We start from the raw sequence: 17,541 nt of genomic DNA, 5'->3' as shown, positions 1-17,541 counted from the left end.
GTAATCAGAGCTAAGTTCTGAAAAGAGAAAAGTAGGGTGGAAGAGGTTTCCTGGTGTCCTGTCAAAAGGCACTGAATAAATATTTAGAGGTGTAAGAGGAAAATCAAGGCAAGTGACATTTTAAGCAGATGTTTTAAATAATAGCTGTTACTAGTACTTCTCTGCACAGTGAATCATCCTCCCTTAATCATTTTTTTTTCCCTCTACATAAATTGCCAAAGACGACTATGGATAATAAGCATCAAAAAAGTATATTGATATTTTCTTTTTATCATCTACGGTATTTCATTAGATACTGCATTTTTTAATCATTTTTTTAATCATTTCTACTTTATTTGTAACTCTGCAACTGAAATACTTTTGGACAGTGGTAATTTGCTGTTATAATATATATATATATTTATTGTCAGGCACAGTTCTGAAGTTATAGCGACTGGATTTTAAAGTACTGCTTCTAAAAGATAAGGGAATAGGGTTAAAACTAACACAGACAGATCTGGATATCCAAGAGCAGGTAACTGAATGTAACAATGACCTGAATGCCTTAGTTGTGGTGATGTGCATCAAGGATTTCCAGCCGGAGTTATTTCTTTGACAGCAGGAAGCATTGGCATCGCATCATGTAAGGGCCTTCATGTGGCATAAATCCAAAACTTTGGTAACCCAAAAAGCTGTTTGTTGTTACTAAACCAAAAGTGCACTAAAAAAACCTCCTTTGATACAACCTCTAGCACTTTTCATAATGGCTGTTAATGAGATTACGGAACTGCCACTGATTTAGTCAGTTTAATGACTAACCACGTTCCATTTTTTTTCATAATGAAAAAACACAGAGATATATGTGTTAAGGGTTTTTAGTTGAAACTTGGGCTAATTGGATTTGGAAATAAAGCTGTTATGGCTTCCTCCCTGCTTCCATGGTTTACTGAATCTTCTGCTATTACAGCCAGAATGGAAAGCCCACATTAGAAAGCCACGGAGTGCAAGACCGTTTTATTTTTATAGAAATTTATAAGGATGTTTTTCTGTTTTTCTGCAATTAAAGGTTTGATTTTTTCCCCTGCATTTAGCTGATTCTTCCTTATCATGGTCTTTCCTAGTAAATTGTCTAAAAAATATTGAATCCACATGGAATTTAACATCTAAATTGCAATATTTTCCTTCCTTTTTAGCCCTTATGTTATTTATTTATCATTTGTTTGGTTTTGTGCCAAATTGTTGCCTTACCTGCTGTCCAATCTACATCTCATTTTTCTTTAGCTCTCTTCTGCTCTAAAGTATCCTCTTTCCTGTGCAGCATTTTCCCCTGGCCTCCTCTGTTGGTTACATTTACATTATACATTTTATTTTCCTTAGCAACAAATTAATTTGCAAACAGTTCTCTCATTTAGTTGATCTCTGACTTTGCTTTCTAAATATATTTTTGCTTCTTGTGTAGTTTCTTACTTTTTTTCTCACCAACCAATTTATCAGGGTAGACATTACTGCAGTCTTTGATGGAGAAATATCCTCTGAGACTTCAGTGGAGTGATAGGAAAGCTTGCTAAAAACAGTTGCTTGCAGCATGTATTCAGGAATTGAAAAATATGTTTTAGACTTTTTCATTATATGATACTATACCCTACTCTACTATACTGTAATTGCTCCAATTACTAGTAGGTTAAATTGAATTGGTAAACATAAAATAAATGTGCCAATTTCTACTGCTGACAGAGAAGAGATTTACTTCCATGGTGGCTGGGAGTCATACCCCTTTCGCAGTGATGGTACACAGCTGGTGAATTAGTTAGGCATAAAGAAATATTTGTGATCCCAGTAATGACAGGTGGTGATGGAGGGTTAGTTTTTTTCCTTGCTGATTTGGATTTGTTTACACATTTAAGGATAGAGGGAGAGTTCAGGGTTGGACTTGTGCTGAGGATACACTGAAATTGTAATAGAACTGTATTTTACTCTGTCTCTGGTGATCTATATGAATGTGTAGTAGCTCCAGAAGGAGCTGCAGGTGTTGCCTTTGGTTATTATATGATTTCACCTAGTGCAGGAAGGGCCAAATACACTGAATGACAGCAGTACTGTTCCTGCCATGCTTCTGCCATTTCTGTTTTTCTGTTTTGCTTGTTTCAGACCCACCTTGTGAAGCTACTTCTGATGCACTGGGCAAATCCTAATCTTCTTAACTGCAATAATGAAAAACCTTCAGGTAGGTGAAAATCTATGTGTATTATGTGTGCCACTATACTGTGACACATTTTTTCCTTTTTACTAACTTAGTTTTGAACGCATACACATATGTAAATATACATATGCATATAGTTTATATATAGTGTGTAGTTATATACATATATACGTCTGTTTATAACTATAATATTTGTATATTGCTGAGAAGTGCTAGTCACGGTCATGAAAGATGTCATACCATGTGATAGCATTTTCTTCTACATGTTGCATTCTCTGGTTATTTTTAGTTATGTTTCTTCCTTGTAAGTTTGTCAGTGCTTGGTTATAGCTGCATTTATGCTTCCTTGGTGACTTCTTACTGAGTTTCCTTCTGTTTCTCAATTGATGATAACACATAGACTGGAATTTCTGTAGCTGCTAAATGAACACAAATTCACCATCCAAATTTCAAATGTAATACCTGTAGTTTCCCATAGAAGAAGGCACCTTCTTTGATCAGATAGCAACAGGAGCTGAAGCATTGACTCTAAAGGAAGTAGAATTATAGACTGAATTAAGTTGGAAAGGACTTCATATCTTCAGGTCTAACCCAGGCATCAAGGCAGAGCTAATGTCAGTAATGCTAGATAGCAGTGGTGGAGAGAAGAAACATGTAGTTGTTCAACCTTCCAGGCCTAGGGTAAAATGAAAATGGAACCCAAGAATGTAGAAAATTGAATTATTTACTTTTAGGAGAAGAAACTTCCTCTGCATAATAAATGAAGTTAAGTTATACTTCAAATAATGAGCTAGCTACAAGTATACTTACTCCTAGGGAACTTCACAACACTTAAATTCAGGAAAGCTGCTTCTGATTAGATACATGCCAGTTTGTATAAAAGGCTATGGTCTAAACCCAGATCACCTAACAATACAGCTAGCTAAACATTTTTAGTATGTGTTAATTAATATTAATATTAATACAGTTGAATTAACTGTATTGCTGGTCTGAAAACACAAACACACAAACACATCCAATTTCAGTGCTTTTGTATGTGCAAGACATAAATCCAGTTTGTAGAAATGTAAAAGATTTGAAAGCTATTTCAGTATATTTTCATTGAAGTACAGAGTTGAGAATAGTTTTGTTGTTTTTACTGATGTCCTATGAATTATTGAATAAATACTTCATTTCACTGCACAGACTAGTTTTGAGGTTTTGCAGATGACAACTTGATTTCATGCTTAATTTATTCACCTTTGTTTTTCCAGTAATTTCAAGTATTATTTTATGATCAATATCTGAACAATTCTTTCCTTTTTAACGAAATACTTATCTAGCCAACTGCTTAATCTTAATCTGATCTGGAAAGCTGAATTGAAAGGAGCTTTTCTGTACTGTTTTCTTTGTCTGATATCTTGGTGTTCCAATGTCTTAGATATTGCAGCTTCTGAGTTTATTGAGGAAATGCTTTTGAAGGCTGAAATTGTTTGGGAGGAAAAAATGAAAGACCCTTTATCTGTTTCTACTTTATCTCAAGAAGAGCCTTATGAAGAGATCATCCATGATCTGCCTGCACTTTCCAATAAACTGTAAGTGTTTCTGTTAAGAGGGATGCACTGAGGCATGCACTCAGATAATTCTTCGAACTGTATTTATCAATCTTTCAATCCTGTCTGTGTGTCCATGGAGACAAACCCATTTAGACATGATCCTGGTCATCCTGTTGTAGGTGTCCCTGCTTGAGTAGAGAGTTTGGACAAAATCACCTCTACAGGTCCCTTCCAACCTCAACTGTTCTGTGATTCTGTGTGATTTGATGGATCAAGTAACTGTTTAATTTTGGAACTTTACTGAATCATTTTGTTTGCTTGTATCTCTCATCTCTTTTAGTCAACCTTAATTCTATAAACCTTAATTCAACCTTAATTCTATGAGTAATGAAATACGCTAGCATTTGCCAGTAAAATGATTGGGCATTCCATTAGCAGAATTATTAGGGGTTAATAACGTAGATCCAACGTACATCCTTTTATTAAGGTAGATGGAAACAGCGTAGTAAAACTACCAATGCCTATGAAAGAAATATGGATGAGTCCTGATTAAAAAACCAAACAAACAAACAATAAAACACAACGTATTATTATGGATAAAATGATATGGCTCCAGGTAGTCACAGATTTATAGTTAGGTTTGTACTGTTTAAAATTCAAGAGGAATTTTAGTAGAATTTTGCAGTCTATTGAATCAAAGAGACAATTTGTGTCTTAAATTGTAATTTTTGATCTTTTAATATTTTCATGTGAATCTTAGGAGGAGACTCTCATATGTGAAAAAAGGTATAAGATGGGTTAGAAGCATCAAGAGTAGTTTTGTGGTAGTGCAAGATGTTGATTTCTCAAATTCTAATTTCCATATACTATGATTGATCAGAATTTTAAAAGGTACAGATAATTCCTTTATATATTAGGCAGTTGCCATATAGTTGCTGTATGATTGAAGCACGTTTGTTGTACAAGATTTTGAAATATTGACATTGTGTTTTTTTTTGGTACTGGAGAGTATGTGGGGAAAAATAATTAAAGCCTCTCAAATTATATATGTAGAGAGACAAAGAGAATATATCTGCTTGCATTTTGTAACAATTATAATTTATAGTCTGCAGAGCATATTGCAACACATTAAAATCTGGATGTAGTAAGCAATTATGAAATGTTTAATATGCTAAATTTAGAATTCTATGGGCTATACTTACATATACTAAAGACTGCATATTTCATGTATAGAAAACCCAGAGTATTGTTTCTGCTTCATGATTGGTATTCAGTAAGATACATAGCTGGATTTAGTATATTAACTACTGGGGAGAAAATGTAAAGATATGTTAAGCTTGAAGTAAAGCTTCTTTGGCACATTCTCCAGACTTTCAGCAGTCTTAGGTTTAGGGACCATCTGAACCAGAATTTTGCACTGACTGGCTATCAGGCCTGCCATCAGTGCAGTGGGTATCAGTGAACTTGCTGGCTAGCCAGCAATTCTGACACAAACGGGCCTATTTGGCATGTGTGTGACCTAGCTATCACTGGTGGAAACGTGAAAAAATGTGAGTTATCCACATCACCCTTTCTGCAGAGTTCCATTTTCCTTAGAAACAATATTTATTAATCTTTATAGTCACCTGAAAATCAGGTGTCATTTCAAAGCTAGTCATCTTAGTTCTGTAGTAGCATGCTTGTTCAACAGTGAAAAACAAAGCTTTACAGAGGCTTATTCTTCCAAATTATAGTAGCCATCTTCTCAAGATATACTGAATTATGCTCCAGAAGGCCTATTTGTCTTAGTTCATGAAAGAGGCAGCTTAGATGACTGTGTTCAACCAAATTCTTACCTTTTCAATGGCTGATGCTGAAATTGAAGAGTTTCATCCTTTTAGCTCTATTAGAGCCCACAGACAGACATGTAATATGCTAGGATGAAGATGAATCTGTCTGTATTATTCGTGTGTATCAAACAGAATTTTTAGTGCTGCAAAGATGAATGCACAATAATAACCTGCACAATTGCTTTTGGTCTATATTATTTCCAATCTCTGTCAACTCTACTGACACAGGGAAGTATGTTTAGACTGAGGAGATAGTTTAACAAGAGTTAATATAATGCTGTAGTTCAGTCATATTTCTTTGTGGCTATCTCTCAGAAGAGAACAGTGTTCAAAAGGAGACTCCAAAATGATAAACAAACAATTACAAACGGTATATGCTCTGTCAAGAAACCTGATTTTGCTGGTTCTAGACTAAATTACAGTATCAATTTCTGAAATCTATGAATAGACTAATTGAAGATTAGTGTCTCTACTTGGTTAAAAAAAATAAAATTTAGCAGTCGGTATGTTTGCAGTATGCAAGGTTATCAAGCAAACCTGGGTTCCTTTAGTCAGGCATTAAGTTTATCCACCTGAACCTGTTATTGTGAAGCAGTGATTTCAGTATTGAAGTACTTTTTTCATAGTTCTTCTACTGAGTTACTGAGTACTTTTGTCTGTGTGACTGAGGAGGTGTAGACCAGGAAGGTAATTGTGGTGAGTTACCCCATCAGGTAATCACCCAGCTGCCTTGCTCCCTCTCACCCCCCTCCATGGGACAGGGGAGAAAATAGGAAGATTAGGAAGGAGAAGCGTGTGGGCTGACATAAAGACAGGAAGTTTGCTTACTAACTACCATCACAGGCAAAGCAGACTCAGCATGGGTAATTTAATTTATTGCCAACTGAAAAAAAAAAAACACACAACAGAACACCTGAAAAAAAAATGGGAAAAAAAGAGTATGAAGTTGAGTATCAGGAAACAAAACCAATAAAAGAAACAATTTTAATTCTAATAGTACATTCAGAACATGCTCTGTTGGTCCACTGGCAAAACCAACTGCACCTGAATACATCAGTTGATCTAGCTTTTATGGTTCAGGAAATCAAATTGGCTGTATCTGTTTAAGGGGACTTTAGGCTTGTGATACAGCTGTGATGATCACCACTGTACTTCTGGTTTAGTACATGTACTTGTAGAAATTGAGTTTGAGACGACAAAGCAGAACGATTACATTTTTCATTTTCTTACAGAGCATGTCAGTTTATAACCATTTATGAAGCAACTTGCATTTCATTTATTCTAGTGTTTTCAAACACCCTTTTAATGTGTTTAATCCATTCGGAAGGTTCTGTTACGAAACTTGTAAAAGTTTTTAGACTGAAGTTTCAGAGATTATGCAGTTTACAGATGTTAGCTGGCTTAGAAATTGTTTGGAAAATCTCAGTTGTCAGTGAAAGTATTACAGTAACAAAACCAAGAAGTTCTCATGAATAAAAGCTGTAAGTTCAAAGAGCACATGAAAATGTCATTGCAGACTCTGTCTTAATATAATTCTTTTTATAACATTTTTCTTCCTAGTTAGAAGCTCCATATTGATTCCAATATTGATGATAAAACCATGTCATAAAATTCCCATTTTTTTTGTATGCTTTCTTTTCTTTCCTTTCCTTCTTTCCTTTCTTCCTTCCTTCCTTCCTTGAACAAACAAGGAAATGGTAGATTATTTAAGATTATTTAAAACTTAAAGATCATCTAAAAACCAACCAACCAAATTAACTATGTATAAATGGTTTACACACCTAAAAATTAAAGTGACTATCCTCCATATAATGTGCAAGATCTTTTCCCCATTATATATTCCGATGGCAACAGTCCTACCTTGTTCTAATACAATTACCCTAGATAACTCTGCTTCTTGTCTGTTATGTGACATCATTTTGGCTTAAGTCTCCCTTTGTGGTTAATTATTGATTAATTATCTATTAATTATCATAGAAGAAGGCTGTTCATGCTAACCCATTTGCCTACATTAACATAAAATTTCTTGCATTGTCCTGTAATTTAATTTCCAATTGCAGTGTTTGACTTCATCTTTTGATTAATATAAGTACATTTGAATATTAACAGATATTTTTTTTTCTTTCTAAAAAGTCACTGTTTGCTGGAAGCATTCTATTTCGATTTGTTTTATTCTTCACAGTGTCTTCTTGACCCTGAGTCATGGTGAACTGTTTATAGTGCTTTTTAATCTGCTTTTTCTCTGTTATAATCATTCTGATTTTTGATGTAATATGAGTTATATGCTGCATTCCATCACTTAAAGTACCGTGTACAAATGCACATAACTTATAGGATACTCTTTACATCAAAACATGGAACGCTTCTGGTTCAGCTGTAATATTACTGTCCTTCTAAGTTCAAAAAGGTATATGAGGAAATACATTATGTTATTTACAACATAAGTCTCTTTTGCAACACCTGAAAAATTAATTGAGGAGCTTAGAGATAAATTTTAAAAACAGTGTTTCTAGTATATGTAGCATAGTTAGCATGAAAGTGGTGAGATTAAATGGAAAAGCTTACATTTCACAAGAAGAAAAATCCTGGATCTTCGTGATTTAAAAGAAATATCACAAGAGTAATCGAAAGTGACAGCATGTCGTTTTTGTAATATTTTAATTCATTTGGCTTGTGCTTTAATTTATTCTCCTCTTTATGATCGAATTTTAAGATAGTTGAGTCCAAAGGAATTTGAGAAGTTTGGGACAATAAAAAAATACACTCAAAAAGAAAACTTGTGTTTTGTTAAATTCTGAGTGTGGGTAAAATATGAATTAGTCATTTCTGCTTGTGGATGTCAGAGCTATTTATTTACTGTCCAATCACTGATGTCTCATATTCTTTGACATGTGAATATTGTCAACATTCATGAATGGAGTTGGATAATGGTTTTTTCTGTTCTACAGTTCAAGTCAAGGCAAAAGGCAAATAAAAAAATATATACGTTTGGCTCTTTGATCTTTTGTCCATGTCACATTTGGTAAATAAATCTTACATCAATCATAGCAGTAAACAGAAAAATTTATTTTCACTGGTGTTCTTCTAGACATTTTACATCAACATATATGAAACAGAATATAATTAGAAAAGAAATCATGCATCACAGAATCAGAGAATCACAGAATTGTAGGGGATGGAAGAGACCTCAAGAGATCATTGGGTCCAACCCCCCTGCCAAAGCAGGTTCTCTAGAGCAGGTTGCCCAGGTAGGCATCCAGATGGGCCTTGAATATCTCCAGAGAAGGAGACTCCACAACCTCCCTGGGCAGCCTGTTCCAGTGCTCTGTCACTCTCACCGTGAAGAAGTTCTTTCACATGTTGGTGTGGAAGTTCCTGTGCTCCGTTTTGTAGCCATTGCCCCTTGTCCTGTCCCTGCAAACCACTGAAAAGAGGTTGGCCAAATCCCTTTGTCTCCCACATTTAAGGTTTTTGTATTCCATTGCAAAATGTTGAAACTAATTCTAATTTTTGCAGAATGAGGGTTTCGTCAAAATAAAGAGTTTTTTTTTCATGTTCTTTTTTCCAATGGGAAGCTACTTTGACACCGATATTCCAATGAATAGTAGGGGCTTAGTAGGGGCTTTTTGCTGCTTCTATTTTGGACCGCACCTTTATAAAACAGCATTTGTATTTCAGTTCTGTTTTCAACAGTAGTTCTTAACCTGAAGAGAAATCTATGTTAGCTATGGTTCTTGCTTCTATTTGTGTAAGTAAGCTATATATATAATCCTGTTTTTATTATAACAAGTGGTCAAACTCAAATAACTGAGAAGAAAATTAGATTTTTTCTTAACGAAGTTTGACATCTGGGCTTTATCCCATAGCGGAATGCCCTATTCCCACATTGAGTCCATATCTCCTTTCAAAGAAATTATGCACATATTTTGGCAAAGAGTCGCCGTATACTCCATGACATTGTCTTATTTGCACTGTCAGAGGCCAGACAATTATTTTTTAAGTTGTGTTCTCACCTCCTGGGGCTGATTCCTTGTTAATTCTTCTGGATGTACAACACAGCCAAAATCAACTAAAATTTTTGGTGTAGTTGTTTTTCAGAAGTCTGATGTGTCAGTAATGGAAATATCTCCATGCATGTAAAAATACATTTACTATTATGTGTGAATAAAAAGTATTGTATATAGTGGCAGTGATTTCGAGAGTCTGCTGTTTGCTTTTTTTTTTCCTTTTTTCTTTTTTTTTTTTTTTGGATACCACAAATTCAAAGCAGCTTTTAGTCATAAAAGCCAGGGTATTGTCTGATTCAAAAAAAAAAAAAAAAAAAGGCAAGCTAATTGTTGGATTTTAGTTTTATTAACTGTAATGGGAATATCTGTATTGGATTATTTTATAATATATTACTTTTCAAAACGGTATTGTGTACATTAATTGTGCATTTAAAATTCAGTTTTCAAATTGCCTATTGATTTGCCAGCCTAGCACTGTCAAGTACAGGCTCATGCATATTCTGTTTGGCTTGCTTCATTCTGATTCAGAAGGGATATGCATAAAGGTGAATTTTAAATCAAAGTGTTTTGCTCTACATCTTTGGGAACAGACCAACCCAGGTGAACACTTTATTTTTATATTATACCAGTTTCTGTACTTGGACCAGAACCAGTGCCTCAGCCCTGAATTGCACCTTAGCTCTGTGTTTGTGCCATCCACATTGGGCAATCTTTTGTTTGTCTGACATCTTCAGCAGGAGTCTAATTGCTTTATTGATTCTCTTTGTAGCAATCCCCTGGCTTTACCGATTGCCAAGCAAGACAGTTTGCTGGAGAAAGACACCATGTTTAAAGATGCAGCTAAAGGTTTATGTAAGCAGCAATCTCAAGACAGTGCATCTGAAAACGTCACGGTGAACAGTACAGCCAAACTTGAACAGGTAATAGCATGCAAATTCCTGAAATGTTTTTAGTGCTTAGGCCTGGAAATTGCAAAGTTAATGAAGCCAAAGAAGGTGGTAGTTTTTTTTCACCTCATCACAAAGCAATGTGATATGCACTGTGGAGCCTTGTCATCACAATTGCTCCCTGCAATCACAGTCTGGCCCTGCAAAGAGCTCCCTCTCTGCAAAGGGACCAGCTCCTGGAGACAGGTTGGGGTCTGTGGCTGTCAGAGGGCTCCAAGCTGCTCAGGCTCTATTTATTGATGGTTCACTGTGGGGAAGGGAAAACTCTTAGTGCTGCCCAAAGTGTGCTCTAGGCTCCAGTTTGGGTTTACAACAGAAAGAAACACAACCTGGAAGAGTGCAAAAACAAAAAGGAATGTCTAGGGAATATTAAGTTGCAAAATAAGTGACTCTAATTCAAAGATAGGAATTGCCAGATTTACAGCTGCAGTTTTAAATCCCTTTCATGTGCTAATGCATCAGGATATAGGCACTGATTATTTAGGTACCTTTTACAGTTTTCTCCAATGGATCACAGTCTCATTCAGTGCATAGGGTGGGTGGGTACAAAAGGAGGCAATTACCTGTTGCTTATAAATCTGGCATGTCCTGATGCAAGTATTGCTTTTTTTTTTTTTTTTTTTGGGGGGGGGGAGGGGGAGAGTTAGAGAGGGGGAGAGTACAAAGACTTTATTTGTTTGTTACATGTATTTGGGAAACATATATTCCAGAAGCATTTAGCGATTTGAGAAAAAAATCTACTTAGAATTGGGAGGGAGAATCCTCTTTTAAAATCACTCATTATGACTTCGAGACATAACAAAGGAGCAAAATGCTGATTTCATTTAAACCATGTTCAGTTCAAAAAAAAAAAACAACAAACAAAACATGCATGCCTGTCTTGGCAGAAGCATGCATACTTGTTGAATATGTTTCAGAGGAATGTTGTGTTAATCATATGAGATCAATCAGTGAGTTCATATGTCAGTCATATTAATCTGCCTCTGAAAGTGCTCGGCTTTGGAATCCCATAGAGCATGCAGTTCCCTATTCAGTCACTTCCATCAGAAGATACCACAAAATGTTTTGCACTTGGCTTACATCTTGTTTTCATTTCATCCAAATTCTGGCCTTGCTGACTGTGCACTTAGGTGATGAAAACGCAATCGATTCAAAAGAGAAGCAATGCCTGTAGGAAAATTAAATGCTTGCAACTGCATTAGGAGGAACCCCTCCTATCTCTGTAAGGAAAGAGGGGTAATTATTTAACTGGGTCTTGCTGAAACTATTGCTTGCTTCTGTATGTTCTGAAGTGTGGACAAGAACATACATACTTCCTTCTGCTTGATTCTATTTCGGTGCACATCTCTCTAAAGTTATTTGAGTTTTCTTTATCTCTAGGCTAGACTTTTGCTTTATAGTCTGTGCAGTAAAATATATGCAGAAGCTGGTAAGACGAGCAGCTGATCTTCTGGGACAGGAAGAGCAACCAGAGGTCTTCACTCTGGTAGTTTACACCTCCACTATGATGTTCCAAAGTCACTTCAGGGTCTCAGGGCAGATCTTCAAACATTAATTGCATGTTTTGTTAAAACAAGGATATGAGCTTTTTTCTTTTTCTTTTTTTGAAGAGACATGATTGTCAGCCTGGAAACTGGACTTTCCATCACAGATATTTCTTGTTTCAGCATGTTCTTGATATATATATATATATTATTGTAATTTATTGGAAGTCTTTTTTTTTTTTTTAACAGAACATTTGGCTTGCTGTTATTTAATCATACTGCTTACTATGAGCAGTGCTTTGTTTCTTCCATTCTGGAATGGAATAAGGAGCTATTTATCACAAGCTGAATTCTGGCCATAAAAATGGAGGCAGCAAAAACTGCCATAGTCAAAAAAAAAGCAATCAAGACCAAAATTTCTGTGTACTTTGAACTTTTTTTTTTTTAGTGTAGCAGCAGCTTTTTTGTAAACCTGTGATGAGGGGGGTTTTATTCTGTATTACCTGGCATGTTTTATGAACTGTAGGTAGATACATATCATAACCAATAAGGTTATGATATATGTGTATGTATATATATATTATATATATATATAATATAATATATAGATCTGAATTTTTAGAGTTGGTGTTTCCAAGTATCCCATTTAATTTTTATTCTTTTTTGCTCAACTTGGATATTACATTTTTTATTTAGTGCTGATACCAAAGAAAAGCTTTGAATAACCCCTTCTCCCTACCCCTGCCTCCTAGGTATACTAATTTTAATGAGTTTTGCTATCTTTTATTCTTACCAGTTTCTCAACTACATTCAAAGTAATCATGTTCTGTTTAATTTTTCAGTAGGGTATGTGGAGTCATTGCCTGGATTTTATGTTCATATATTATTGAAATAGATCAGCATGATATTTCCTATGCCGTGTGTCAGTAGTATCATACATTCTTAGGCAATATGGCATGCAGATTAGGCCTTTACTGGAGGATCAGAGAAAAAAATAATCTTATTACATCTGAAACATGCATTTTTAATAGAGAAGCTTGTAATTTTTTGGTTTTGAGAAAACTTAACAGCTCAAATTTATATGTAGCTTTTTTTTTTTTTTAATTGCAAAAATAATGTAAAAGAACCTTAACAAAATATTGTTTCTCATGAAGCAGAATTTTTGTTGCATGAAGTATAGGAGATGGCTGTCAAATGACTACACTGATAAAGCATTTTGGGTCTCTCTTGGCTTGTGTTAGCTTTTGCTTTTTTTCTAGGTAAAAGCTGTTCTTTGATCATATGTAATTTCAAGGTCTGTGATACCAAACAAAGAAAGCAATATGAATAATTTCCAGAATTTTAGCATAGCTGGCAATTTTGTTTCCTCTCAGCTGGAAGGATACTCTTTTGATTGGCCTAAAATTAAATTATGTGCTTCATTTTCATTCTACAAAGAAATATATATATATATTTAATTAGGTCTTTTAAAGTGTTTTATCTTTGGCTTATAATTCTTGTTTACATATTTTAGGCCATATGAAACATGACAGAGTATCCTCAGGTGCCCTTCTTGTTGTTCTAGTATCACAAGGGCCAACTGTGTATATCATATTATTACACGTAAAACCTACAATGCATACTTAGTTTAGTGACGCAAGTAATTAAAAAAATAAAAATAATTAGAGACCGTTATCTGCACAGACAGTGAATATTGTTATGTGAATGTAAGTTAAAGGAGTGAATAGGGATCTTTGTTTTTAACGTTACAATAATCTCAAAACTAATAACTTCATAAGGCATTGTTGTCTTAGAACTTAATGTTTTTATAATTTATATTTATATTTATATAGTTTGTATTTATAACTGATTTTCTTTTATTCCTGTCTTGTAAAATATGCGTTATGTAATACTTATGATAAATACATCAAGGTGAATAAATAGAGAAAACCCATCTGTATGCTAAAAAAGTAGATGATAGGAATAGAATTTGTAGACATCCACAAATAGGTTATTAATAATGTAAATACTGTTTATGGCCAGGTCCAATCATTTGTGAATTTAATGTGTTTGGATTTCTTCTCATTCTAGTACTCCAGTTTACAGTTTCTATGTGATTTTCTTGCTCATTGAGCTGTGAGTTTTAGTGCAAAGGCTCTGTTACAAAATATTGAACCACCAAACCCTAAACTTTTTATTTGTACATTTTAGAGTAATATGTTGATGGTGAAAGACTTGGGTTCCCTTACTTGTGCATCCAGGAGTTTAACTGAGCACTTACATTAACTGAGCACTTTATATAGATTGATTCCATCAATCTATGGAATCAGCATCTTTGGCTATATGTATATTATGAAATAAAACAAGCAAGAGCCTGTTCTCTAGCCTAGGGCTATGTGGGGTGGCCCGGTGAGCATCCATCATCCTTAAAACAAAACTATTTTCTCCCTTAAAAGATGGGTTTGTGTCCAAATTGCCTATTGGAAATGACCATTGATGGGATACCTGAATGGTGCCCAGGTACCTGAATGGTACTCATATACATGAGTTCTAGCTGGGCCCAGAATATACAAAGAAGTTTATTAGCTTTGCAGAAAATATGGACAACCACAGGCCAATACTCTAATCCAACTGCCTTTTTATTTAGAAATAAAGACATTTATTTATAGCCTAGTGTAGATTTCATCTTTATATGGAATGAGAGCTTCGGAAAGTAAATTAAGAGAAACTTATTTCATGGCACAGTCTTGATAGGGCACAAGGGAACATAGTAAAGACCTGTGCCCATTTTGTTGCTGCAAGCCAGGTGAACACCCTGGTAAGGGAAGGAGGCTGTAGGCTTCTGTCCTTCATCTGCTGTATGGTGAGCCTGCCATCCAACTGCCATGAAAATTAAATACTTAATTAAATAAATAAAAATAATAAAAAAAGGAAGAAATGGTATCTTTTATGGACAGAAAAGTCTACATTCACTTTAGTGGGATGAGGAATATACCTACAAATTAAGCAGTCAGAAAGACACAGACTAATGCAGAAGGCAATGTAGCAGGCAGCCTGCAGTCCCTAACTGTTTATGTCTGGCTTGTTCAAACTCATATTCTGCTTTCTGAACCTGAAAGTACAAATATTTTGAGAAGCAAGTCAGTATTTCTCCTTTTTTCCTGTCTATTTGGGAATATCCATAATAAGATTTTGATAGTTCTCAGCACTCCATCATTTCAGAGTACATATTCTCTGAAAAAGACTGAATTAGGAAAATGAGGGCTGTGAAAAGGTACATTGTGAAATGTTCAGTTGGCATACTCACGTATCTCCAGAGTTTACATGTTGGGGTAAGTAAATCTTACATGTACAGCTTACATCAGCTAAATCTAGAAAATTAACTCCTTGAAATACTCACTCATTTGTACATTTGTACATTTATTGCTTTCTGGATTAATGAAATGAGAGGTTTTTTTCCCACAATTTTATGGGGAAAGCAGAAAATAGAAAGCATCATAAAAGTGTAATTGGGCACTGCTGCTTTCTTGTTCTTCTATGTGCATGCAGCTGGTCTAATACTGACTCTTACAACTATGGTAAAGGCATAGAAGCCTATGAAGCATGTAAATTTCGTATTTTGGTATCTGTTTTCCAACATATGAAAGTATGAACTGAGAACTTAGCATTTTTGCAAACGAAAAGAAAGAAGCCTCAAGATATTTGTTAGGGTTAAAAAGGTGAACAATTTTTATCTTTCTGCTCCTAAATAATCTTTGTCTTGAACTTGTTTGGATCATTTTCAAAAGAATCCAAAAGCAAGATGTTTTTTTTTTCTTTTTTTCTTTTTTTTTTTTTTCTTCTTAAGGGCTTCCCCCATGAGGTGCTGTTTTTCTGTCTGTTTAATCTTTTACTGAAAATCCGTGGATATAAGAAATAAAGTTAAAATTGATTAAAAGTGTTGGGGGGGGGAGCCTTCACTTGATCTATTCAGGCCGTACCTTTCATAGAGCTACTGTTGCAAGCTACATTTTCCTTACGTGTTTTATGGTTTGCTACTTTGTCTAGTTCCACATCTGTTGCAGATAGAATGCAGATTAGATGTCTGCCTGCCATGTTTTAGTGTATGAATGGAAAAACAGTGAAAAAGCTTTTGTTAATATTCATGCTGCTACATGCATATGAGGTTTAGTAGTCATCATTTATTGCCTGTTCGTAGAGCCGATAAAGACAGGAGACAGCTTTCTGTGAGGAGTTTGCCTGTTACCTAATATACTTGCTTTAGGCAGTATTTTCTACTGAGTGTATTTGTCTTTAGAGGAATAGTAAGGAAATATTTAAAGATGAGAGCAGAGGTTCCCACCTTTTTCCAGGCACTGTATCAGTCCCAAAATAGAAGTTTGCCAGAGGCCCCGGTATTATTTTGAATATCTTCAGCATAGAGCTAATACAAGAAACACAAATGCAGTGGTAGCCATAGCACTTGAGGTCGAGGAAAGAGTAAAAGTGTGCTCTCCACAAATAAAAGGTGCTCCATAAATTATGGGGCAACAGAAACTGTGAGCTTACAACTCCTGCTACAGATATGTTTCATCTGTGATGAACTATGGCTTCACATATATTGTGTGTGATTTCTTAGAGTTACTTTAGCTACATTTTGCAGTTTCTTTAGATTGTATGATTAAGCTAGTGCCTCATTATTCCATTCTGGAGTTAGATGAAGGAAAGAGTGAACTGAGTTGGGCAAGTAACTGAAAACCAAGTGTAATATTGACAGATGATTTGGGCTGTAAGCAACTGCTTAATTCACCAAATTTACTTAGGATTAGTGAGGCCTTAAAGCTAGGATTCTAAGAAAAGAGCAGCATGCCATGAGTCAGGCATGTAAAAAATACTGATAAAAAGAAGTGTCTCTTGTTTTTTCTCATGCTGTTATGAGTAGTCATTGTGTAGTGCTAAATGAAGTGTGAAGTCGATATTCTACAAATTGTACTTGTATTTCTCTATAGACTAAAGGAGCCTTCAAGGTTTTGTAACTTAATTTATACCATACCAGCATATGGATGTGAGTAAAGCTGAAATATGTGAAAGGAAAAAACAACAAGATTTTGTTTTGAATCATAAAGGCTAGTAGTTCTGTGGTTGTGATCATTTGCTTCTTCTTGATAAAACAGAAGAGTAAGCAATTTTATCCCTGTTTGGTGAATATTTTGATACTGATATTCAATACTGCTATTGTTAGGAGAATAATTTTGATTGGGCCAAAGATCTGTGATTTAAAGAAGATGCAAAATTACATCTGTTTCATCCTTCTTGTTTATGACTACAGACTCCCTGGTGTTTGCTTATGGTCACCTAAAAAAGGTGGCATGTGAAAGGAGTGTTTGTATGTATGTTTCAGGAATCTTGGAACATGAAGACAAAGTGAGATTGTTAGTCTTATTTCATTAAGATGAAATTCTTCTGCAATATCAAACTGTGCAGCCTGGACAAATGTAGGAAGAAAACCCAGATCATCATGATTTCTGGACTAGACCTTGAACCTATGAAAACAATGGAAACTCAGTAGTTTGGGATCAGATCCCTGCTATTAAACACCAGC

At 35.0% G+C, this 17,541-nt stretch overlaps 1 protein-coding gene across 3 annotated transcripts in view; it reads left to right on the top strand.

Annotated features, from left to right (window-relative positions):
* Nucleotides 1-17,541, top strand: part of MYO16 (myosin XVI) — a 370,616-nt gene that overhangs the window by 175,744 nt on the left and 177,331 nt on the right. For all 3 annotated transcript variants that reach the window (XM_068678649.1, XM_068678640.1, XM_068678659.1), the window contains 3 exons: nucleotides 2,128-2,203; nucleotides 3,600-3,753; nucleotides 10,320-10,470. In XM_068678649.1, the coding sequence (XP_068534750.1) occupies nucleotides 2,128-2,203; nucleotides 3,600-3,753; nucleotides 10,320-10,470 (381 nt within the window). The remainder of the gene's footprint in view (nucleotides 1-2,127; nucleotides 2,204-3,599; nucleotides 3,754-10,319; nucleotides 10,471-17,541) is intronic.

Source organism: Anas acuta, chromosome 1, assembly GCF_963932015.1.
Source record: "Anas acuta chromosome 1, bAnaAcu1.1, whole genome shotgun sequence".
Classification (NCBI taxonomy): Eukaryota; Metazoa; Chordata; class Aves; order Anseriformes; family Anatidae; genus Anas; species Anas acuta.
This window is presented reverse-complemented; position numbering and strand designations above follow the sequence as displayed.